The sequence below is a fragment of the Perna viridis genome, chromosome 4, assembly GCF_037379345.1.
Source record: "Perna viridis isolate PV_CMFRI_1.1 ecotype Kerala chromosome 4, ASM3737934v1, whole genome shotgun sequence".
NCBI classification, from domain to species: Eukaryota; Metazoa; Mollusca; class Bivalvia; order Mytilida; family Mytilidae; genus Perna; species Perna viridis.
The window spans coordinates 41561116-41588501 of NC_142448.1; the positions used below are offsets into that span (position 1 = coordinate 41561116).

At 33.8% G+C, this 27386-nt stretch overlaps 1 protein-coding gene across 2 annotated transcripts in view; it reads right to left on the reverse strand.

Annotated features, from left to right (window-relative positions):
- Nucleotides 1-893: 893 nt before the first annotated feature.
- LOC148620127 (uncharacterized) overlaps nt 894-27386 on the reverse strand; it is an 84486-nt gene continuing 57993 nt past the window's right edge. For both annotated transcript variants that reach the window (XM_088580711.1, XM_088580710.1), the window contains 16 exons: nt 27189-27323; nt 25982-26102; nt 24669-24916; nt 23411-23647; nt 19672-20116; nt 17662-17828; nt 17099-17332; nt 15614-15784; nt 14635-14795; nt 11355-12096; nt 10305-10425; nt 9603-9841; nt 8836-9010; nt 5456-6682; nt 4555-4711; nt 894-3350 (listed from right to left, as the gene is read on the reverse strand). In XM_088580711.1, coding sequence (XP_088436837.1) covers nt 3338-3350; nt 4555-4711; nt 5456-6682; nt 8836-9010; nt 9603-9841; nt 10305-10425; nt 11355-12096; nt 14635-14795; nt 15614-15784; nt 17099-17332; nt 17662-17828; nt 19672-20116; nt 23411-23647; nt 24669-24916; nt 25982-26102; nt 27189-27323 — 4593 coding nt within the window. In that variant the 3' untranslated portion in view covers nt 894-3337. The remainder of the gene's footprint in view (nt 3351-4554; nt 4712-5455; nt 6683-8835; nt 9011-9602; nt 9842-10304; nt 10426-11354; nt 12097-14634; nt 14796-15613; nt 15785-17098; nt 17333-17661; nt 17829-19671; nt 20117-23410; nt 23648-24668; nt 24917-25981; nt 26103-27188; nt 27324-27386) is intronic.

Consider the following 27386-nt stretch of genomic DNA (forward strand, 5'->3'; position numbering starts at 1 on the left):
TTTGGCTTAATCAAACACTTTTATTTTTAACAGCGGGCATGTTTTTCTACGGATCAAAAATCTTCGCGTGTCATAGTTTTCCTTTCCTTTTTTGTCTACCCCGGATGACTTTTTATGAGCAACCAAGGACCATTCATAGCAAATATTGGTCAAGTAGCGTTTTGAGACCATTTTGTATATAATTATTTTGATTTAGGTTTTTCTTTGTGTTTGATTTTAATGCTGCTGATTGGAGGTAACTCCTTGAAACACTTGAACAGCATATCGAAATTTGCAATATTATACATATGTATGATATTTTTACGGCGCGCCGAATGGGACTTGATCTTTTTGTGATTCCTTCATAACAAAATCATTTTTGTCGTACAAAATTATGTTATACAGACTGGTTTTATGATCACTTCAATTTTGTGTCACAAAAGTCAATTTTGTATACAAAATTGACTTTTGTTACACGACATTGAATTTTGTAACACAAAATTGACTTTTGTGTTAAATTGCACGCACAAGGGATTTTGTTTTGACAGAATTCAATTTTGTAGATACAAAGTTGTATTTTGCGAAAAAAAAATAATTTTGTCGTAATATTTCTCAGTTTTTTATGCAAATCAGTTCATAGAATCCAAACTAAACTAATTCCATACAAAACTGACTTTTGTTTCCCAATATTCAAATTAGGTAACAAAAGTAAAGTTTATAACACATATTGAATTTTGTATGACAAATTGTGTTATTCTGAACTCATTTTTGTCGATCAAAATTCACTTTTGTCTGTACAAAAATGAATTTTGAGCACAAAACCACAAGAGTCCCATTCGGCGCCCCATACACTTCACAGTACTAAAACACAAATCAACTAAAGGCTCCCTATATGAACAACACGTATATATTTAACAACAACATTTTATTTAAAACTATAGATTGAATTTTATACAAAAATATATGTAACGTTGGTTGACCATCAGATTCACAGACAAGACTTATAGAACAAATTGCAGTGACATTTTACAGTACTGTTGAAATATTAACATTACCAGAATCTACTTCATATACTCATAAAAATAAACATCACTTGTGCAGGACAAGAGTAACCCAATGTAGTGGTAACATTGAGTGAGTTAGCCAGAATTAACCCGCCGATTTACATCTTAATACCGTGCAACTAAGATTAACATTAAGAAAACAATAACACAAAAAAATAAAACATTTATCACAGTCGCCGCTCTATCAGTACCTCATAGGGTTCTTAATATCGGTTAGTACAGAACTACAGTATTATTGCGGGTCACCGCTTTAAGTGTCAGTCCCTGTAAGAACCAGGCAGTAGTAGAAACATCGTATGAAAAAACTCACCATTTTGATATTTTAGTTTTACTATTTTCACCATCAGCCAAGATTTTCCATATTATGTTGGAGAATGAGGTTACAACTTCATTGGTGTAGAGATTAAATAATGGTTTTTACAAATACAGAACGTATCCTTCAGTGAAACTATATTGTCAAATCGGTGGGTCTTTGATATGCATGTTTCTGATTTTTTTTTCATTTTGCCTGATTCTTAAAACACTTACACTTAAACTCTAAAGATGTCAACATTGTGAATTAGTTGAGATAGTAGTTTTTTTCTTTTTCAATCATTCCGGGTGAAATAATTACATGTTTAAAGCAATTAAGCATATATATAATGATGTCTCATGTTCAATCCGCCTACTAAAGCATTTAAGAGCAGGCATGAGGAAAATGAAATATTCTATGTTTTTCGTGGGGACATACATTTCAGCTGTCTTCAGTTGTGTCAGCAAAAACGTAAGTGAACTGTTCCATTCAAGTATTTGTTGGGCGTTTTCTGTGAATTCCTACATGATTCTTGGGTGGACGGTTACTCATACCTTTTTCTTTAACCTTTTTCATGTAATATACTGTACAAATCGGTACGGACACCCATTAGTAATAAGTACTCTCATATATCAATGCGATAGAAAATTACCATTCTAAAACAAATTTATCGACAAAAGAGAGTAGCGAAACTTTGGTGAAAAATTTATGATAAAATACATATATTCATGATTTAGATCTTGTTATGCTACAGAAGCAGTGACAAAATATGCTTCTAGAATATTAATTATTTAATAGTAAAATTGACATCGATTTCTGTGGAGATGAAAATTGGAGACTTCTTCAAACTTCATTAACTGGAAACATAGATACTGAGACAATCTATCATTGAATTGAGAGAATGAGGGAAAAAGATGGGTTAAAATCAATTATTTCAACATTGTGTATTCAAATACCATCTTAAAATATTAGAACCAGGATATTAAAAACGTAAATTAATGAATGAATAAATATTCATATCATACACAAACTTTATTGTGCAGTCGTCATTTGCAAACCAAGTCTAGATCATTACAAGGTAAAAGAATGAATGGCAATGATGTACGTAGATGAATATATTCATGGAATCAAAGAAAATTGATAGTAAAGACTTTTATAGGCTATAAAAAAATCGACTTACCATATCTACGTAAGAAAGAACAATCCATCTATGTTAATATTTAAGTACTTTTCCATCTAAGAATCAGGCAAAATGTGTACAAACTGTGGCACACGAAGGAAAAAAAACGCAGATAGTTTTATTGCATTAACCAAATATCTATACGCTGTAACCTCCAGAAATAACCATCAAAGTGTTTGTAAAATTTGCCTTTTTAGATATTAATAGATTAAATTTAGTTAAAATGCACTATGGGAATATGGCGGGAAAATTTTCCTTATATAAGCAGTCAAAAAATATCTACGTCACAAATTTTGATAGCTTTTCAGTTTGTTTCTAGATGTATTGAATATATTTGAAAGACCGAATTGAGAAATATGATGTGCCGCCCATTGTCTGATTCTTACACAGAATAGTACTTAAATAAATATTTCTAACGGAATTTTTAATCATTTAGACTACACATTATGCAAGACTGCTTTCAGTAAATTTGCTCGAATGGAGTATAAAATAAGACAGCATATAAGTAATTTCATTAAGCAAATGATGCTTGAGCAAAAAGTGCAAGACAAGGTAATGTCCATAGACTGTTCAATAATTTATCGTCGTTGTTGTTGGTTTGAGCTCTCGAGTCAGTAGATATTGGGTGCTTTCCATTATACGGTTCGTTCCACTTGAACCACAGATTCGTGTTCCATTAATGTTGCGTACCCAGTGGTTCGTCTCAATCGACGAACCAGGTGAACAATTAGAGCAAGCTGGTTCGTACCGGTTAATGGAAAACAAGCGTGGACTCAAGAATTCATTAACGTCTATTTTCGTATCTAATAGTTGAATAGCTTCTTATGATATTTGCCTGTAATTCAAAAATAAAGGACATAAATAAATTAACATTACTGTTTGATTTAGTAAAGCATGAAATTAGTAAATGACGTAGTTGGATGCATGTTTTGTTAAAGTTAATTTCTTTTTCAATTAAACTGGAAATATCACACGGGGATATGTATCAGTATTTTGATGATTGTTGAAGGTTGTTTCTTGTCAGCCCTGAAGAATATTGTCTCCGGAGATACCAAACATTAGATAATAAAAACGTATGCCATACCACAACAGTTCTGAGTATCACCAAATACCTATTATGATTTCTAAAGAACTTAACATTCGACCTGGCACTTGAACAAACCACAGTGAGATATTGTAAGGTTATTCAATTTGCCCTTTTTTTTACCGAAATTCAAATTTAATATTACGGCAATACATGCATAACGGAATAGGAATACTCGGCTTTATTTATACAAAACAATTAAAAAACATAAATGTTGATTATTCTGGTGACACTTTCATTTTATTTTTATACCCCCCCCCACCATGCATTATGAAGGGTTTAAAGCGAAGAAGGTGCTCACAATAACGTCCTCACTTTTCTCCTCCGGCTATACCCCTTTCACATACACATATTCGTATTGTACTTATAATTATTCTTAACAATATCGTATGCATTCGTAAATTGCCCGTATTTTATCGTAATGACTCGTGAACTTTTATCGTTATCGTATTGAATTCATTCTTAGTAGTGAGGGTGAAGTGATTGTTCTTACTCGTAACCAATCGTAAAACACACGCCAATCAGTCCGTAAAAGGACACAAGGATTCATGTAAATTTTACGAGCCTTGTAAATTTGGATATTCGTAAGGATTCGTACTAAAGATTCGTGCATGTTAAAGGGATATTACGCTGCAAACGTAATTTATCCATAACATCACTGAGTGAAATTTAATGAAACTTTCACGGAATCTTTATTCCTATATGCACTTCTTATTTAACTCTTTGACCAATTTCAATTTTGAGTTTCACATAGCTAAGCATCGGCTTGTAATTTTTGGAACACAATAGCATCCATCTCATATCCGTTCGTTACCACTGATACTATTTGTTAGAACAGTTGTATAGAGTATAAGGTAAGAAACTTTGATCATTTGTACGACTTTCGTTTTGGAGTGGATTCGTTTTTTAAATTCATCTGGATAACGATTGTTGATCTAGTGTTTTACGGACTTACTTGTTGGCATCGGATACCATTTTAGCTCTCTTTTCTAAGTCTATTATGGCTGGTGGCAGAGGTTTACCGTCATCAGAGTACTGATCAAATGCATCGTTAATGCCCTTCCGGAGGTCGTATAAGAAACCTACTGGTTTATTTTGTAACCCAACTTCAGCTTAAAATGTTAAATAAAAGTAAAGCTTTAAGTTACCTTTCGGCTTTTCCTCATGAAGCAGAAATTTCATAATGAATACACGATTTATACGATATTGTCGGTTTTCATCTGACTTTATCTTTTTTTTAATTGCTACATAAAACAAAAGCGCTTTCACATAACTTACCACGTTCATCAGGTGTATAGGTGGCTTAGTCGTAGATTAGTTTTATCTAGTACATTTGTATTTGTAGAACAAAAACGACCCTGCTGCACTTGTAAATAGGTACTAGGGCATAAATTTCTATAGTTATAACTTGATCATTTTTAAGTATCATTCTGTGTTAGAATCAGGCAATGGGTGGTACATCACATTTCTCAATTTGGTCTCAAATACCTTAAATACATCTAGAAAACAACAGAACAGCTATTTTAATTTCTTCTGAAGCATTGGGACGTAGATATTTTTGACTGCTTATACATGTATAAGGAAAAAGTTCGGGAAAAATTTCCCGCCATTTTCCATATTGCATTTCAACTAAATTTGACCTATCAATATCTTAAAAAAGCCAAACTTTTCAAACACTTTGACAGTAATTTCTTGAGGTCATAAGGTATAAATACTTGGATTATACAATAAAATGTCAGTGTATTTTTCCTTCATGTACCAACACCTTGTACACATTTTGCCTGATTCTTAAACGGAGAAGTACTTAAAATCATCCTTCTATACACCAATCGCATGAATGATGTGTGTCAACTTACTTTGTTTTTTCTGTTTGCCACCAGAATCGGATTTTCGCACGAACAGATTTTTAAACTTGTTCATCAAATACTCCACCAGTTCTTCCTCTCGGCTTCGCTTCGTTTCATTATGTATCGCATTAATACTTTCGCCTAGAATAGCTAGGAACATGGTCAGAAGCGTGTAGACCAACAGGAGAATGAACGTAAAGAAATAAAACTGGGCCATAATTGGGTCTTTCTCGTTTATCTCTGTAAATTTACTTTTTCCAATCATACTGATGAATAACGTCCCAAGTGATTCGAATATGTCACTGTATGACTCTATATCTTTCCCAAACAACAGGTATCCAAGTGCAGCATAACATAAAAACACGTAAAAGAAGAAAACCCCAAACCAGAAAAGGTCACGTGCACAGTTTTCGAACACTCGAATCACCTGTCCGACTCGCTTGTCATATCCCATGATTCCCACAAGTCTGAGGGTGGCCATGAAAACAAGCGTCGACAGAAGTAAATTAAATAAAAAGTCCCATATTGCAATATGTTGAAAATTTATAAACTGTTTTGAATCTTCTTTGAACTTTTGCATTGTCTGGGCGGCCAAGAGGTATCTACCTGTGTACATTGCTATGGATACAAAACTTAAGCTGATGATGCTACAATCCATTACGTTCCATACGTCCTTGAAGAAATACTTTTTTTGCTTGTAAAGACCGTATGCTACTTTTATAATGAGGGCGACCAGAAAGACCACAAACATGACCTCACAAAACAGAGTGTATATACCGGATGTTCCCAAATGATGGTAAATTCTGAAAGGGTAGATCGAATACATAGTTATAATGCCACCAGTTTCCGGGAATTCGGCAAGGAAGTTATTGTAAGCAAACAGGTTTAGATCAGGGGTGTAGAGATTAAACTCTAAGAATATCGCTCTTGTTTTCTTGTCGATCCACAGATGGTCGGTTAGTTCATTTAATGTTCTGTTTGAAAAATCGAAGTTGACATCAAGCTCCGTTATATAACCACCGCCACCATACGTCTTGTACCGACCTGGAATAGGTATTCCCCAAATATCAAGTGCGCTTGTAAATTTCCAGCCTGCGTATGAAAACGATCTCGCCTCAGCCTCATTATTACACTTGGTGAGCAGCCAACCAAAGCAGAAATCCCGAGTTTCTTCTCCAATAATAGTATATTTTGGATTTGTCACTGTTTCCCCGAAGTATGGAATGTCTTCACTTGCTGCATATATAATTGATATGTTTATTCAGTAGAGACAAACAAAGTTTGAAATGGTCAAATAGTAGTAAATTTACATTTTTCATTTTAAATACATTGCACTGTTTTAGAGGATAATAAGGAAATTATATATATTATAGTCGCGAAGAATGAAACACTTCAATAACTCAATGTTACTTTTTTACAGTATTTTTTATCATTGGGACCCAATAGTTTGGCGTGTACCGAAAATTAGCCGTAATTAGAAAAAAAAACGGAACAAAGTCTGGTCGATACGAATTGCTATTCTTTTTAAAAATCTTCTTTTTGTTTTTGTTTTTTGTTTGTTTTTTTGGGGGTTTTTTTTTGTTGTTTTCTTCCGATTTGTTTTTGTTTTTTTATAATCAACTCTGACACATGTAATTAATAAAAAACAAAGGTACAAAATACACATTGTTGTGTTATTCTTATTTTTGTAAAATTTTTTTTCGTCACCCCTTGTTCAAAAACATAGGTCAACGTGTGCAAACAGTTTTTGATCAAATATGTTTATATGGGCACGTTTAAGTTGATATTAATAATATTTAAGGAGGTAGACCTAGGGTAAGGGACATAACTCTCGAAATCATTGATATGTGTCATATTAAATTTCACCAAAGCCTTTAAAGTTTCTTTAGAAACAGAATAAAATCAGTCCAAATTACTTTAATGCTTACATGCGATGGATATAAAATGGTGAATTAAACGTTCCAATGATTTGTAAGAGTTATGTTCCATACCTTAGGTCTACCTTCTTAATACATGTATTTGATGTTTAATCGATGTGTTAAATTGTTGACCACAGAACATTATCATTGAAGGGCGCTAGCACTTCCTTTCACAAACATGCAACCGAGTAAACGCTTTAACACGCCAATGTAGTATTAAAATCAGTCAACTCCTATTCCCTCCTTGCGGAGCTCGGGATGCAGCCATATTTTATCCTGTTTTGCAGAGTCACCTCCCGTAAGAGCAGGTATAATTTCGAAGTCTCCCTAATCGATGTCCGGATTCGGGTGCAGGAAAAAGAGGTAACTCGAATGAAAATGAAATCCCCAGCAGACAAACACAAGGGTGTTTCTAAAATTTTCAGGGTGTTTCATTTTGTTGATAGGTTACATAAGGATGATTTTCAGTTGTATCCCGGGTAAAGAAAATTTCTGGCAGGGTCAGTAGAACGAGAAATTCCCTTTTGACTTTCGAGATTTTCTAAAGTATCATCGATACCGGATGGAACACCTTATGTTTTCCGAATAGACATCTGCTCCAAAGGGAGATAAATGTTGACAAAATGTTGGTCCGCAAGTCGGGAATAATTATATTTGATATATTTTGCTTATTTCAGTTCTATTTCATCTTTAGAAATACCTTGAAAATAGGTAATACACAGTGGTCAATAAAAGTAGTCCAGTATTTTTTTAATATTTAAGGAGGCAGACCTAGGGTAAGGGACATAACTCTTGAAATCACTGAAATGCTTGTCATATCCTATTTCACCAATAAAAGTAGTCAAGCAATTTTAGGCGTGCCCTATACAGAAAGCTAGAACATTTGTTTCATCGTCTCATGAAACAGCGTTTATGAAGCCGATTATCTAATAAATAAACGTTTTTCCGACGCGGTCGGTATAGTTTCGCTTTTTACCCTTTGACTTTAACGACGCTCTTCCAATGAAACGCAAGTCACCTAATCACAATGCTGTTTTATGATTGGCTAAATACTGATAACTTAGTGGCGTTCGAAAAAATGTATCGAAAATTGCGTGCCAGGTGTTATATTTCCTGAATGAAAAGTAGAAATTATAAGTAAAAGAAAGGAAAAAATTACTGCGTCGACTATCTTTTTTAAAGATAGTACTAGTTAATGATATTCACAATAAATGTAATTATTTAGATATACGTTTAAAATCTCAATAGAACTTATTTAACGATTTCACCATTGAATTATATACATTAAAATCGTTTTCTTTAACACTTTTTTCTTTCAAACATTAATTTTAAAATCATTATATTCTGCATAATCAATAACATGCATTAAATATCTTAATTTACGAAAATAAAAAGAGGTTGATTACCATTTCTACAAAATTAAATGAAATAATCAAAACGGTTCATTCAATACTTTACCGAAATACTTACAATCTTTTACTCTCATTTGTCTCAGTCTTGGTGGGCCTACTCTGAAACTAGTCATATCATGAAAGTATTGCCTCAATCTCCAGTGTAAACGTTGTCCGGTGTAGTCATGGTCAGGATATAGAACAGGGAATGCTGTATCTCTTAACCAGCGGACATAGTCCTCTACACGAGTTATCTATCAGAAGATACATATATCTCATTATTAAACTTTAAGAAATAACAATGCCTGAGACAATATTGTGAAAAAATGAACGGTAATAAAATAAAAAAATTATTAAAAAAAAATGCATTGCCATTCGTAGTAAGTAAAGGAAAGGAGAACACTCAAAAGTGTTTTTTATTTTATTTTTATCTGAGTTTGAACCAAAACAGATTTCGCAGATACCATGAAATTATTTCTTAATTTCTCATTTTTGTAAAGAATATATCAAAGAGTGATCAATGGAACCATGATTCAAAAGAATGTAATCCAGAGACAAAGACCAAACGGAAAGTAGACACAATCACACACAGCAAAGAACATAAATTAACCAAAGTAATACATACCAAATAACGGAGGTAAACGAGTAACTAGGACTCCACCAAAAACTTTGGCATGGACCAGGTGCACCGGTAGGATACGCGTCCCCTGCGTTTCTAGAAACACTCGCAGAGTTGCTCATAAAAAGTCAAGTGCAGGGTAGTTAGTTTCTATTAACTAATAGACAGCAATGTGTTTCAAAAATAATTAAGGCTACTATAATGTGAATGATGTATTATATACAAACCGAGCTGAATTTCATCAATGTTTTGTTTTGAGGTGTTAACAATTTAGTAGCTATGTTCTGGTGGAAGTTATAGGATCTGTTATCTCTGTTACTATAGCTGATACTATATATGATCCACAGACAGAAACATGTGAGAATGACTTGTTTAATACTCTGGGTCATTTTCAGTTCTTTTTCTCGCTCCATCCGAGCTTTCTTCAACGACGATGAATCCAGAGGCGGAGCAGGCAGTCGTATACCTGAATAAAATGTACGTGTTTTATGTTATTATTCTTTTCGGGGTTAAAAATGTAAATGTTTTATTAAATCTTAATATTGATTAGCTAGTCTTCTGAACATTTATTATAAAAGCAAAATTCTGACTTTTATATATGTTCTATACAATAGTGTTTGTTCTTTAATGAGGAATCTTCAAAATTGCAGAATGTGTTTGTGACGAAATGATTTGAAATAAAGTGAGCAAGTAACATTCGTTGTAAGTGCGTAAATAGTTTTCGGTGTGAATGAGTAGACAGCCTTCAGTGTAATTGAAGGAATAACTTTCTGTGAAGATCAGTCAATATTGCCTGCAGCATAAATGAGTAAACAGCTTTTGGTGGAAATGAGTACATAGCCTTCGTTATTATTATTCTTTTATTTTGTTTTATAAGTACTCTGAGAGAATAAAAAGTCAAACAACATCTCGCTCATTTAAAGAAATACCTGTCTCATAACCAAAACGCTGTTTATAGTTCTTAAGAATGAAGGATCTCTCAAGTCCTGTTGGGCGGAATCTATTTGTTTGCTTAAGAAGCATTGCAAATATAGCTGACATTAGCAAAACCTGCAAAATATAAATAATCGGGATTGTTTAAGATAAAGAAAATGTATGACCGTATACTTGGATTTTGACTAAGTGGTAAGAAACATTTTTACACACGAACTATTTTAACTTTAAACAAGTTTAAGGCGCGAGAATAACCATACGTTACCATTTGAAAATGTAACTGTCAAGAGCGTGGAAATGTAGTTTGAAAAGAAATACGACGCACGACTCTGTATCTCTGATTAATGAAGTGTTCTCTGTGTGTAAAGCTCATTTTAGCAACACCAAAGATATTGTTTTAAACATCATATAGCACAACAACTTGACGTTGGAATTAAATGTCGATAACAAAAGGAGTTTCTAATGATCCGAACACTATTTCTAACACTGTTGTGGGGAAACATAGAGAAGATATTAGATAAGTGCTTTTATTCTCTAATATTTCTCCGCATACAAATTAGTTTTGTAGTATTCTTTTCAGAATGCAATTGATTACCGGAAGGACAAATAGTCTACTAGAGGTAAGAACAATAATCAAGAACTTAAGGAGGTAGACCTAGGGTAAGGGACATAACTCATGAAGTCAGTGATGCTTTTTATTATATTCAATTTCACCATAGGCTATATAGACTGTCAAGTTATTTGTAAACTTTTGTATATCATTCATCCATGGTACTTGAATATTTGCAGACATATATGTAATAAATATCTTTTTTTCTCAGAAAAAAAACTTCATTTGTAAAAAGGACAAGATGTTTGACTATTCTACACTAGGATGACTTGTTCCATGTTAAATACTTTAAGCTTTATTTTCAATTCGATATTTTAATTTAAATCGGGTTTTGTTTAATATCTATTTTCTTTCTATCTCCAATATATTTGTTCCGTCTTTTTTCTTTAACTTCGACTTTTTTATTCGAATCTGTTGCCATTCCTAATGCACTCACCTTCAGGGGATCTAGTAAGCAGGTTGAACTGAAAAACGACAGGAAAAATTGCCCGAGCCAAACTTCAGATTTCTTTTTACCCCACTCGATACTAAACAGCAGTATAAAGAAAGCACATGTTCCTATACCAGACAATGCAAGAAACCAAGCAACATATTGAAACCAATAAGGCAGTATTGTGCCATCGGTGTTGAAAAGCCCCTTGGCAACCAAAGCCTTTTCAAGCTCGCGACTTTCGGCCATCAGCCTGTCCATCCAGGAATCGAGAACTGGAACTCGATATTTTTTCGAAGAGTCTCCTTTAATATTGTAGCTTACATTCTTCTTAGGTTTACTTTTCTTGAACATCATTATGACAACAATGGTAGTTGGGGTCGATATGAGGGCACAAATAACAGCTATGTATATTGCTCTTAATGAAAAAGCAAATGGCCCAACTCGTATGTCAGTTCCCGCATTCGTATACTCATCTTCCGGCCGGAAGTAGATGGCATTTCCAATCATAGTAAGAAATATGAATAAAAGGAAGCAGGTCAGCCTCTGACATCTTGTGTAATGGCTGCTTGTTGGTCGGAAGAATATTGCAATCCACATATGATTGTCCGCAAGGTTTTCTTTTGTATTGATGTAGAACATGTTAGAAAATGTCGTAACGTTTTCTTTGCCACATACTGGTAACACAGCATCAACACTGCTGTCATCAGAATCTAAACAAAGCCATTTACCGCAAAGAAAAACAAACCTACAAAAAAAACGACAAACTACGTACTTAAAATAAGTTTAGACATCACTGATAAATACGTCTGTATATGCAAATTTTGTAATACCAATAAAGGATTTTTTCGAGTTTGTACTTGTTTAACCTTTCAATGTCACATCTTGGCATCCTGGATTTACAGAATCAAGTATGAATAGAAAAAAAAATCTTATTCTAAATTAATAAAGTAAAAGCTTAAAGAAACATTGAGGCACAAAATTAGATAAAAAAAGAAATTAATTTCTGCAGGCAAGTAATTCGTTTCAGTTGTTATTGCTGTTGAATTTTTAAAAAAATGGAGCATTTAATGACTTTGTATATTAATCTATTTAAAATCAAAATATATACTTTAGTTAAATAAACATGTCTATCATCTGCATTTTTTTAAAAACTATTTTTACAATAAAATACATTTTATGAGTAACTCGTTGAGCGTTTCTAGATAAACAGAGGACACTTATTCAATCGGTGCATCTTGTCCATGCTTCTTTTTTAGTGGAGTCCGGGTTGCCTTTTTACTTTGATTTCCATGTGCGTTTTAGTTATTTCACGTGCGTCTTTTCTATTGATCTAGTCAATATCTCCTGGTTATATTTTTACTACCGTTCGAATCTTGGATTTGTATTCCTCTTACACGTTAGAAATTAAAACTATGCAAACTTAGTTTCTAATAACTTATACCACATGTAATGTAACCCTTATCCAATTTAAATAAAAGTTTGAGAAAACGCTGTAGAAGCGTCTGTAATCAAAATCATGTGCAAAGATTTGTTTAAAACATTGCCATGTAAGACACCTTTCCAATTTACACTAAAAGAGCCAAACAAGAGGCATTAACCTGATTATTTTTTTGCGTTTCAATGTCAATAACTAACAAGTTGTCCGACAATTTTGACTCAAAAGAAGACTTTGGTAGAACTTATCATAAGGTTCATTTCACCAATTGAAAGTTTTTTTTTCTATTTAATATAATTTTTTAAGATATCGGCTGAAAACTATTTAAAAATGTTACGTTCACCTTTGAAATGCAATACTTTTGATCCAATAAAGATTGTGGCGGCCTTTGAAAAAGGACCATTTGGGCAATTGAAAGAATGTGGCTAAACATATTTTTTTAGATATAAGAGAAAAACTTCTGACTGACCCCTTTGTCATAATTTTAGTATCAGCAGTTATGTTTTGGGCGAATAAAAAATCACAACATCAGATCTATGCAGAGCATCTGGATGACAATTCATACGAAGTTTGGTTTTAATTGGTCGTGCAGTTTCAGAGGAGAATATTTTTTAAAGAAATTACATTGGAAATAGGGATAAACTCAAGAAAGGACAAAAACTCCAACATGAGTTAACAGATTCAAACGACATTCTAACCAAAAATATATTTCATCATGCTGAACACTTTTACCCATGTCAGAATCTGGCTTAATTGTTAAGGAGATATATGCAGAAAGAATCTGTCTGACCCTTTGTTCTATTCTTACAAGAAACGCCTAACGGCGACTATGTTTATCGATATGTTTATCAAAAAATCCCCATATCAGTTCTTTGCAGAATACTTTAATAAAAATTGGTTCCAATAGGTAAAGTAATGTCAGAGGAGAAGATTTCGAAAGACAACAAAATTAAAGAACGCAAAAAAACGTCAAAAAGGGCAACATGCCTCAAAACATTAAAACGAAAATTTGACTACAAATATATCTAATCATGCTGAACATGTTTACCTATGTCAGAATTAGTCTAAAACTTACGATTTTGGAGATATATGCGAAAAACTTTTGTTTGACCTCTATGTTCTATTTTTAGTTACGGCGGCCACGTTTTTCGACGGATCAAAAATACCCACACCAGTTCTATGCAGAATTCCCTTAGGAACATTTACATAAAGTTTGTTACTGATTGGTCAAGCAGTTTTAGATGTGGAGACTTTTGACCAAAGCAGGGTAAAATAATTAAATATATAATGTTTACACCTTCTATTTTAGTATTTACCTATGCGAATGCTACTAGACTGTTTTTTTTTTTTTTTTTTTTTTTTGTTTCTTTTTTTGTTTGTTTGTTTGTTTTTCATTTTGGTCCAATTTTACGCTTAGATATAATCAGGGAAAATCCAATGGCAAATTCTTTAAACCTAACAAAAATGGTAATGGACCTATTTGGCTGTTGCGGGGAATTCTCTTTAACTGATTACAACATGTAACAATCATTTAAGGATGTTCGCAGGTCTATTTGTAAATAACAGGAATTTCAAAGGGTTGTGAATTTATTTTAAGATCTTTCAAGTTAGAACATTACAAGAAGAAATCTATTGGTCAATAAGCTTGTTTTTTAGATGTTAGCATTTGAAATTTTAGCAGGAAAAATATTTTTTCTAGATTTTCCATAGACTTGTCTAAGTGTGTTTTTATCTTTTAAAAGCACGGAAAAAATATTTAAAAAAATTCATAAAACAAACTTCAGAGAAGTCCCAAAATCTGACAAAAAAAGCTGAACATGACCAGCGAACATTATGAGATTAACGAACCTTTCTCTTTTCTGTATGTCCTCAACATCGACACGGTTCAAGTACCAGGAGGACGATTCGCCTTCACCGGAATTGTCATGCCATATATACACATAGCTTAAGTCGCCAAGTGGATATGGGGTTGACATCAGGAAATGTACGACACTTGCAGTGGGAATTTCCTTTTAAAATGAAACATCGCAACATTAGATAAAGAGATGCGTCATTGGCGTATGATATCCCCACATTTTTACGCTCGTTTAAATATAATATTATTAAAACAATAGAATTAACCATTTACTAAAGTTTCATGGAAAAGGACACATTGACGGGCGGTCGGATATCGATTCCCAGTAATATATTCCGTCCAATAGGACGGATGTCAAAATTTTGCGCTGCTGATTATTAAAGAAACTATTCTATTTTAGAGATATTATATTAATGTCGTGAATTTGTTATTTGTCTTCGTATATAGTGGTGGTCATATTGCTGAATACTTCATCATAATACGAGAAACGGTACTGTCATCACGATTAAAACGAACAAATATCTGTGATCATATCAATTTTTCACTCAAAACATTAAACATCGAGTTTTTCTTTAAAAAAAAACTAAATTTTCCAGTATAACATATCTGTAGAATTTCTTAACTTTGATACATAGATAAATTAGTCACCACTAAATATCTTTGATACTAGCACAATGCTACTAAGCATCCAAAAACATCACAACCAAACCAAGGTCTGAGGTAAATTTGAATGACTTAAATTACAAACTGTCGTCTTTCTATGAAAACTCTGATTTTTTTTTTTAATTTAGCAAACACAACTAACGCTAGACTTTGTACGCTGCCTTTGGCAAACACGTGTTAAGAAAAGAACAATAATGTATCCCTTTATTTTATTTTATTTTATACATTTTTTTATTTTATTTTATTTTTTTTGGGGGGGGTGTCCGAGTTAAATGTACAAGACTGGAGTAAAATGTAAATAAAATTCACCTGCCGAACACCATCAGATAACTCTCTAATGCCCGTATCTCCATCTTCACCACAAACAATAAAGCCAATACGAGACTTTGTTCCGGCCCCGCGGCGCATGCCTGTGTATACAGTTACGAGATAGTAATACGTGTCGTCTACGAAGTTGTCAATCAGTGGCGTCACTCCCCACTTAAAAAAATAATATAATGTCATTTGTGATTTAATGTATTTATTACTTTGAAATATTCTTCCAAATATGCAGAGGAATATGTTTACAAAATGCTGGAATTTTTAATCGACAACATATTTCTCCAGTGTGGTGGACGTGTTTTCCAACAAACGGTCGGCATTCCAATGAGAACAAATTGTGCTCCTTTACTTGCTGACCTATTCCTTCACTCTTATGAAGCTGACTTGATAGCTGATTTGATCCAAAAGAAAAAATATCGTTTGGCTAGATCCTTTAATTTCAGTTTCCGCTATAAAGATGACGTATTATCTTTAAACAATCCTAATTTCCGGGATTTGATACATCGCATCTACACCAAAGAACTTGAGATAAAGGATACTAAAGACAAAGTGAAGTCAGCATCATATCTTGACCTACACTTAGAAATCGATGGTAAAGGAAAACTATTGACCGAACTTTACGACAAACGTGATGACTTTTCATTCAGAATTGTCAATTTTCCTTTTATCTCTGGCAACATTACTTCAGCACATGCATATGGAGTGTTCATATCTTATAACTTATACGTTATGTCAGAGCTTGCCGAAACTACGCAGACTTTTTGTATCGCGCTAGAACTCTAACAAATAGGCTTCTGGAACAGGGTTATGTTGCTACAAGATTGAAGTCATCACTACAAAAGTTTTATGGTCGTCATCATGAACTCGTGAATCGTTATGGTGTATTCATCTGCACCATGAAAACTGATTTATTCCGGACTTGACTTTTTATGTAACACAGGGACAAATACCAGACATGGAATACAGACATACACAACAAAGTACACAAAGTAACTAAAATCATACACACAAAACAACAAAAGCGAATGATCAACCCCGACTCCACTTAGAACTGCGAGCATGAACCAGGTGCACCGTAGGATAAGCGTCCTCTGCTTTTCTAGAATTACCCGCCGAGTAATAAAATTGATATAATCAATATACTTAAAACGAAATTTTGTTTTTGTTTCAATATTTGTACTAAAAATATAAAAAAATGGCCGGGAAACCACGGTCCAGTTTGTGTAGTATATTACATTCAAAGCTCCAAACAGCGTCTGACGTTCGAAATTCACTCTAGAGGCAACAGCCAGCCCTCTCAAAAAATAAAAGATTCTTGCAAAGTCGGTGAAAAAGTTAATGATTTATCGCGATGTTATCCGATTGTCAAACGACACGTATAATTTTGATAATGCCCTGGAATGTGGAAAGGCCTATCTGCAGAGGTTAGTAAGAGAGGAAACGAACGTCTGCCGCTGCGTGGAGTTTGATTACCTTTACTATGTCTTTTTTGTCTTGGTGACGAGCCCATATCAGAAGTAGTAAATATATTACAAGTATTCCAATAAGCGTTCCCAATACAGCTGCTTGATTCGCCAAGTCAAATCGCAAAAACACGGTTGAAAAGTCTATTGTATTAGGTGCCACATAAAAAGTGTTTCCGAACGTCAAACCAAATTGTGGTGCACACGTACATTCGATGATGCCCTTACTTGGGAACCAGTCCATCTGAAAGAGTATATTATTATTAATATTTTTTTCGAAAGCCAACAAAGAATAGTATTAGTATATTAGCATGTACATTTGTAATTGCTTTAAGATTTCTTAAGACTTTTCTTAAGGAGGTAGACCTAGGGTAAGGGACATATCTCTTGAAATCAGTGATACGTTTGTATTATATTCAATTTCACCGCAGCCTTTCAAGCTTTCCTTTAAAACAGAATGAAAACAATCAAAGTTACTTTGATGCTTACATGAGATTGATGTAAAATGGTGTATACAAACGTTCCAATGATTTGTAAGAGTTGTGTCATACATTTGAATTTTGACAACCTTACCTTGCAGTTTGTTTGGTCCCATTTTTGTGTTTTCGGATCCCATTCTTTGCAGGCAGATGTGACGATGGTAAATTTATATGGCATTAATTCCGGTGCTGTTATATTGTAACTGCCGTTAGCGTATTTCCCTGTAGACGGCTCCCAAACAAAGTTCTGAGGAAAGTTCGCTACAAATTTCAAGTAAGAGTTAAAACATTGTTGATACCACTGAGCAGGGGGAGAAGGGGGCTTTTCCTTTTCTTTTTATTATTTCTATTTTTTTTTATTAGGAATAGCGTTCTTTCAGTTGGCCACAAGGGTACATTTCATTTGCGCAAAAAAGACAAAGACCAATATTACTTTTGCCATTTTCCAGCTCAATATTGACTATACATTGGGTATTGGCTGCGTTAAGAATTTTATACCATTAAGTAAGCCTTAACGCCTCCTTAACCAAAATTTAAAACCATTTCATCTCTTTTAATCGGTGAAAAGATGGCAGTGACGAGTTGGACAATACAGTATCAGAGAGTCATGGAGACTCTTTTTTGAGTTGTTTTAACCAAATTTATAACCTAACAAATTCGATTGAATGTAGGTGATGATAAGCAAGGTCAGATCTTCTGTTTCATATTTCACCTTAAATTATTGACCAAACTTTATTACAAACGTGATGACTTTTCATTCAGAATTGTCAAATTTCCTTTCATCTGTGGCAACATCCCTTCAGCACCTGCACCGAAACTACGCGGACTTTTTGTATCGCGCTAGAATTCTAATAAATAGGCTTCTTGAACAGGGTTATTGTGTTACAAGATTGAAGTCATCACTACAGAAGTTTTATGGTCGTCATCATGAACTCGTGGATCATTACAGTGTATCCATCTGTGTCATGAAAACTGATTTTTTTCAACGGGTCATAGTTTTCCTTTCCTCCTCCGTCTACCCCGGACTTGACTTTTATGATTAACTCAGCGAGTGTTTCTAGAAAAGCAGAGGACGCTTACCCTACCGGTGCACCTGGTCCATGCTCCCAATTTTTAGTGGAGTTCGATTCGCTCATTTGCTTTTGTTAATTACTTTGGCAAGTTGTGTGTGTGTGTGTGTAATTTATTCATAGATGTTCCGCGGTGATCGTCCGATCAAGTGATGTCCAAAATTGAAGTAAACTTCAATTAACGTCATGTGACATCGGAATTGAGAGAGCACATTTACTCTTTCTTCATTTTGGTCTTCAAATATAGAATGCAACATTAAGTATGATTCGGAGAAATGGCATTTCTTGACGGATCGGAACGGCAGGTTATATATTGGGCAGTGCTGGCCGTTTCGGGCATCTGATACCATTTACTCTCTTGAATTATTATTTTAGGTAAAGTATTATTATTTACTATTTATTCAAAGTAAAATATTTTAATTCAAAGAAAACTTATTTTTAATAATTTTCAATTTTTATCAATACAATTTTTTTTCTTAATATATGTTTGTTATGTTTTATATTTTAAATACTGAGTTTTAATCATTTTACTTCCACGTGTTATCTTATAATAATACTGTTTTATAATATTACATTTCGGATTTTGTATTTTCGGGATTTTAGACTGTTAAAATAATTTAAAATGTTGATTGTTTTTTACATGTATTTTATGAGTTAAAAAAAAAGAAAAGAAATTATAATTAAAGTCTGGTACCGTCTACTCTCTTGAATCATTATTTTAGCTGTCTAGGATATCAGGTACCAGTCCATTTTTGACGGTGTGAGCTTACCCCAACACAAAAAAGCAGTCCCACGGAAACATCATACCAACAAAGCCACGTCACAATACTTGAGTTGGTATTTTGCTACTAAGGGGTTTTAAACGTCCTTGACTACTTGCACGGATGATTAATGGTATTTTGCAATATTTCACTTTCACTTATGACGAAACCTTCAAATTATTGCTTGAAGTTTGCTGATAATATTTTGACATACGTAATCATGATGGCCATTATTTCTGAATTTCATCAACAAAAAAGCAAATCAAATCTTACAGACTTTACTGTTGGCGTGTAAAGCCACATGCATCTCTCCACTGTCATCGAATAGTTGTGGTGGGAAGCAAATCATCCAATCATTATACGGTGATATTTCTCCCTTGGCGTCATAATCTAGATGCGTTGGTTGTACATCTCCTTTGACGTATACGTCATATGACGTCACAAAATTTGGAATTTCCTCTTTGACGGACACACACACATAGTCACCTGGATCACGATAATAAAATGAGTGGTAAAACAGCTTTGATGCGTCTCCTTCTGTATACGAAGGCAGTGTTTGTGATGAGTATTGAGCCTGGGCAGTCTGGTTTATTGCAACTCTAGCTTGGGTTAAACTCTTCTCTGTCTCATCTTTTAGCGATAGTTTGTGTACTTCGGATGTAATAAGAGCTGTATTCTCGCTCCCAGGTATGTAGACATTTTGTGGAAAAACAGCCATCTAAATATAGGAAGGAAATTTGCCTATAAAGGTTACTTGAGAAATCAAGGTGAACAATAATTGGAAATTTTCATTTCTAGCAAATTCATGCAAACCAGTATGAGTTAACACCAGGACCTTTAACAAGTCTCGACAATTAAATTTTGAATACACTGAATAAATTATTTTCTCTAATTCCAGTAAACATTGTTTTGCTCTACTCTAACAACAACAAAAATCAAACCAACTAAATGTTTAAGCAGAGGACGCTTACCCTCCCGGTGCACCTGGTCCATGCTCCCAGTTTTTAGTGCAGTCCGAGTTTCTCATTTGCTTTTGTTACTTTGGATTTTGTATTTTCGGGATTTTAATAATTTAATATGTTGCTTATTGTATTATATGTATTTTGTAATTAAAAAAAGAAAAGAAATTGTAATTAAAGTCTTGTACCGTCTACTCTCTTGGATTAGAATGCAACTTACGTGGTTTAGTATATGTCGGAGAAACGCAAGAACGATTAAACAAAAGAATGTGCGGTCATCGTTCGGGAATTAACACCATCAAATTCCCGACAGTTTATCAACACTTTAATCAACAAGATCATTCAATCCTCTCTCTGACAGTTCGTATTTTAGAAAAAAATTACCATCCTACGAACAGTCCCGAGGAGTACTGGATATGCAATGACAACATCAAAAGTATTGGAAACCTTTCAAGCCAACATAACAATAGCATAAATGTAATGACTTTATTTGACAAAAATCCAAGACGTGAAAGGAGTCATGACCATCGCCACTATACGTCACCTAAGTTACATGATGTCTTCATAGACGGTCTCCTTCCTTTCATACAAACACCTCTTGCACTTCATCAAATTAGAACCAAACTTTATTCTTTACCTCTCACTTTATTACACTCCCTTTACAAAAGACGTCTTGACACTCTAGTTTCTGATCCCACCTCATCATTATACAGACTTGTTGCCATCATTTTTGATATTGGTTTCCACCGACTCTTTAAACCAGTTTGTGTGAAAAGTCAAGATGAGGAAAAACGATCATTTCTTCCACTACCGTTTGTCAACAAAGGTATAGATGCAATTAATTTGGCTGACATACTTCATCACAAAAACGTTACCAACAAAATTCCCCAATATTTCAAAGACAAATCCATACCAATTATCTCAAATTCCTATACTTCACTCATTGCATCAAAAATTTTAAATTATAAAAGGCTATTGCAGAACCTCGAGATTGAGGACTTCAAGGCTAAACCACTTGAATGTTCTTGCAAAAACTCTCCATTCAAATATGGTCCATCTGGTCACGTCGTTACAGAAGATTTAACCATCATTGAAAACGAATCTCTGCGTAATACCCTTTCTAAAGGTCCCAAGTACCTTGAACCACGCTCCATAAATTTGAATTATAACTTTAAAGTTCTTGTGGATGCCGTCGAGGTCTATGCAAGAAAATGGATAAAACAAGAACAAGAAGACATTGATTCTCTGTCATAGTGGTTAAAGGCCGAGAGGTCTTTAATTTTGAAACGAATGAAAGTTTTAAGTAGGCCAATGAGTGCCAAGGCTACATCGGTTTTCAAAGACCCCGAAGTAGCAAAAACATTGTCTACTGTACATGACAAATATGTTGTCGTACTAGCAGACAAAGCCCAAAACAACATTGTTTTTGTCTGCAAACGTTTTACATCCAGTGTTTATTATCAGAGGTAGACCCAGAAAATAATAGCAGTGATAAGTCCTATACTGCTACCACACTCTCCAAAGAAGAGATTGTGGATAACCAAAAATCTGTGCTATCATCTTGTGGTCTCTCTACCAAGGACGATGATTGTGATTTACCGTCTATGTACTGGATTCCTAAACTCCACAAGAATCCATACAAACAACTTTACATAGCAAAATGCACCACCAAACCTCTTTCAAACCTTTTAACTTCTTTACTTACAACTGTCAAAGAGGGTCTACAGTCCTACCACAATACTTGTTACTCCCGTAGTGGTATTAATTCAATGTGGATCCTGAAAAATTCGAAAGATCTTTTGGAGACAATCAGTTCAAGTCTATAATCTGAATATAATGGCATTAAAACCTATGATTTTTCAACACATTATACTTCTATTCCCCATACTCAGTTAAAATCCCGACTTAAAAACATTATACATTGCTGTTTTTCTAATAAAGATGGTACATCTAGATACAAATATATAGTTTTTGGTGGAGATTCCTCATACTTTGTAAGAAATAATTCCAAATCATCTTCCAAATTAGAAATCGATGGTAAAGGAAAACTATTGACCGAACTTTACGACAAACGTGATGACTTTTCATTCAGAATTGTCAACTTTCCTTTCATCTGTAGCAACATCCCTTCAGCACCTGGATATGGAGTGTTCATATCACAACTGATACGTTATGCCAGAGCTTGTCGAAACTACGCAGACTTTTGTATCGCACTAGAACTCTAACAAATAGAATTCTGGAACAGGGTTATGTTGCTACAAGATTGAAGTCATCACTACAGAAGGTTTATGGTCGTCATCAGAAACTCGTAGATCGTCATGGTGTATCCATCTGCATTATGAAAACTGATTTATTCAACGGGTCATAGTTTTCCTCGTTTGTCTACCCCGGATTGACTTTTTATGAGCAACTCGGCGGGTGTTTCTAGAAAAGCAAAGGACGTTTATCCACCGGTGCACCTTGTATAAAAATTGTATCATAAAAATTGTGTGCACAAGAAAGACAAGCTGTTTTGCAAATGAGTCATTTTTCATAAATTACATTGTTATGCTTGTAGTGCATGAAGCAACTGTGGTTGTAGAGCTTCTCACTCTGAAATTTGTGATCGAAGTGCGTAGCAGGTATATATAAACCAATAATAATAGACAAAACTATACAGCATTACGTCGGTTTTGAACCTCTCGAAAAGATAATCATATCTTACTCTGAGGGGCTCGCTGTGAGACAATCCGTTTCCATTTTAAAACTGCTACTTTTCCATAAATTTCGTTGATAGAAATATTATAAAGGTGATAACAAATTTGCCGAAGTCATAAAAATAAATTGGAGGGAAAGATACATGAACTGTTAAAGTTATAAATATACTGGAAAATAGCCGTTATGTTTCTGTATTGGTTCAAGCATTTCTACGCAAAATGGTGCGTAAAACTGAGTTTGTTGGCTTGTCAAACCTCCCATGCCCACTGCGACCATAAAATTGTGTTAAAAAAGACAAACTTTGAAAAGTGGTAGTTAACGCAGTGTTAGATTAAACGACCATAAGAAAAACTTACGCCAAATAAGGTTGTATCATTCGAATCTGTGCTAATCACTAAAGTCATTTCTATAGAAGAACCGTTCTTCAGTAAGTCATTAGCCATTTCGTTCAACATTTGTAACGTGGTTTTTGTCAAATGAATATCGATGTTGCTTTTATCAAAGGTGGTATCACAACCTTTACAAGTCATGTTCAGCCCTTGGTCGATGATCACCTGTATTGCTAGGTCTATTGAGGTCGTTGAGATTGATGCCTATAATATATATAGAAGGTAAGGTTAATATCAGGCAGGTTAAACCAGTAAAAAAGTAGACTAGGTACGACTTGTCATTGGGCCGAGTTCTTTATGTTCAATATTATTATTACATTAATATTTTTTCATGCAAAAAGATAAATTAACAAGAGGTTCCGAGGAGCCTTAATCACTCACCTGGTTAAATTTTTGCCTTTTTAAGGGCAATAACTCTAACAAGGAGTTGTCAGACAATTTTGACTCCATTTGATTTATTGGACACCTTTGTAAGCTTTATAATAAGGATCATTTCAGCAATTGAAAGCTATTGGCTAAACCTGACAGATTTGGAGATGTATGAAAAAAGCTGCTGTCTGACCCCATTGTTCTATTTTTAGAAACGACAGCCATGTTTTTTCAGCGATCAAAAATCTTCTTTTTTCATTTCTTTAAGGATACCCAATAAAATAAAAAATGTCAACTTTCATTGAATTCTGTAGAGCAGTTTCTGAGGAGGAGATTTTTTAAAGTAATAACATCAAAAACAGAAAAAAAAACTCCAACATGGTTCAACAAATTTTCACCAAAATTTGACCACCTATAGATCTCTTCATGCTGACTAATTTTACCCCTATGTTTGATTTTGGTTAAATCTAACCGTTTTGGAGATATATGCACAAATTTGCTGTCTGACACCAATGTTCTATTTTTAGTAATATCTGCCATGCTTTATAACAGATCAAATATCCAAACGGTCATTTAAAGCAAAAATACCAACTTTCATTGAATTCTGTAAAGTAGTTTCTGAGGAGAAGATTTTTTAAAAATAATAACATAAAAAACAGCAAAAAACGTCCAAAAAGGGCAATAACTCCGACATGGTTCGACAGATTTTCACCAACTCTTTTGGAGATAAATGCAAAAAACTACTGTCTGACCCCTTTGTTCTATTTTTAGTAACGGATAAAAAAAAGCTAAAATTGCTACAATGAATATAATTCCGTAATTACGTGAATAGATAAAATTATTTTCATTAACTTGCCAAGTCCTGTCGATCCTTGAACTCAGCTTGAGTTATTCTTGCTCGCATTAAATAAAGACCGTTGCGTTCCTCTGGTGTCAGATCGCTGTTTTCCATTAACCCGTATGCCTGATCGCCGTAAACTTTAGCTAGAAATTCAACCTGTTCTCTAGCATCAGCTGTGTTTGTAGAGATAAGGGCTAGTCCATTTGCCGGAAAATCTGACGTAAGTGTAGCTCCTATTACAGCTGATACCAAGCCTACCAGTGCTAAAAATACAAAATAACAATACCTGAAAGGTGATTTTTTAAAGTGGCTAAATGACCAGAGACATTGAGACAACAATCTATAAATATGAGCAACTCTCACTGAAAGAAACAAAATTCGTCTAAAAAGAGCGTTGTTTGTTAAATTGTTTCGATTCTTATATAAATTGTAATGTAGTGGACTTGAGGAAATAGTTCGTATTGATTGAGGATATCACCCCCTCCCCCTTTTTTGGACTTGGGATTTTGGTCATTTTTAGACTGTACTTTAGCCTTAGGCACAAAATTCCATGGACTTAACATTTCAAAACAGCGGTATTTTGTACTTCAAATTTCATGGAATTTGGACTTTACCAAAATGTATAATTGTACTTGGGACTTCACCCAAAATATGGAGTGTACTTTAGACTTGAAGGGGGAGGGGTGATACCCTCTTAAATATCAATACTTCCTTAAGTGCTTAATAAAGAATAGACAATGAGTTTTAACTTTTATCAAACTAAAATAAGATACCCATTAAATTGAATGAAAATTTAGATTAAATTAAAGGAAGACGTACTCTTTTCTCTGACGTTAACTAGTTTACTTGCTGTTATTCTTTATTAACTGTTATTGACAGTACTTTTAAATATCAGTCCACCCGCATAAAATTCAAATATTGCCAATGGTAAAGTGATTCGTGGTTTAGAAAAACCCACCAAAAAAAAATGCTTTTTCGGTCTACATATGCTATACATAATTATTTCTGCAGATTATCAACCAAATTAAACCAAATCAAGAACAATAACTCTTGCTCAACCAAATTAAACCAAATCAAGAACAATAACTCTTGCAAATTACCCATTTCATGTACAAAATGAACTTTATCTCAAAAGCGCAACAACCAAATGTAAAACTAAGACTGGTTATGTAGACTACAGCTGTTTCTGAACAAGAAATAAAACTGAATTTGGTGGGTTTTTGACGTGCATGAATCACCTTCTGTCTATTTTTATAAAGACTGCTACTTAATACGTATTATATATATATATATATATCCATTTTCTATGAAAATGAAAATAAGCTTACCGTCAGATGTCGATTCCAAACGCGGATCTGAACTATCAAACAACTTTTCTGATGTCAAAGCAGTTTCACTAGCATTCTTGAAATTATTTATCAACAGTGTCAACGCATTAGAAGCGGATATCTGGAAAATCAACAAACTATTATGAATTTTCTACTTGCTTCAACTACGGATTGTAAACCTATTAGAAAACACTGGACATAATATTACATATATACCGGTACTTAAAAACAAAACATCCATATTTTACTTCGTAAAAAATAAGTAACATATTAGATACCACCTGGCACTGTATTACATAATTTATGATATACTATTACTGTATAAAACTCACTAATGATGTGATGGGTGCCGCTGGTGGAGCAGGACATGCTTGCCCATCTGGAATACGTAATGTCATTCAAATTTTTTGGAGGAGTTCCTATTGCTAAAGTGTCTTGTTTCCCTTATCTTCAGTTTTCATGTGAAATCTTTTTTATTCAATTGGCTACAATGTGAATGTAGATCGTCTTTGTTCACGTTTAGGCCGAGTTTTTCCGACGCAGTCGGTATAATTTCGCTTTTACCCTTTAACTTTAAAGACGCTCTTCCATGGAAACGCAAGTCACCTGATTGCAATTCTTTTTCGCGATTGGCCAAATACTGACAACTTAGTGGCATTCGAAAAAAAATGCATTGAAAATTGAAATTGCGTGCCATGTGTTATTTCCTGAATGGAATGTAGAAAATTATAAGTAAAAAGAACAAATTTTACTGCGTCGGCTATCTTTCTTTTTTAAAAAGAACTTTTTTTAATAACTTGTTTGGATTGTGATGTACTAAAATTATCCCACTGCTGACGCTCTGTTGTTTTAACGTATCACCAATTGTAATTAAAATTATTGCATGGTAACTGTATGACGGTTATAACTTGTGTTTGTACATATCAGATTTGTTGTCATTTGTGTTTTCTTATTTTGGTTGTGTAATTAGATTCATTGCTTGGTTGTCGTCAATGAAAAGTCATGATCACCTTTAAATGTATGGTATTTATTTACTTATGTATATCAAAGTATGGATTATTCCATGACAACAAAGTTCCAAAATTACTTTATTTCTCTATATAGTTAAATTTTGTGACACATTTAATGGTGAAATATATGAAAGGAATTTTTTTTTCCATTGTATTCTGGGTGCAAAATCAAAACACTTTATTTAACATAAACTTACCCCAGCACTAATTCCGACAAACTGGTTGTCATCAAGTACGTTAGCGAACGAATTACTGGCCATTTCTATCATGTAAAATGTTGATGCATTGGATTCTAAGGTATCTTCCATTATCTGGGTTAGATTATCGATAGCCTGAAGAGAAAAAAAAAGTTTGAAGTTTGATTGATGACTGATTGATTGTGGTTAAACATGTTA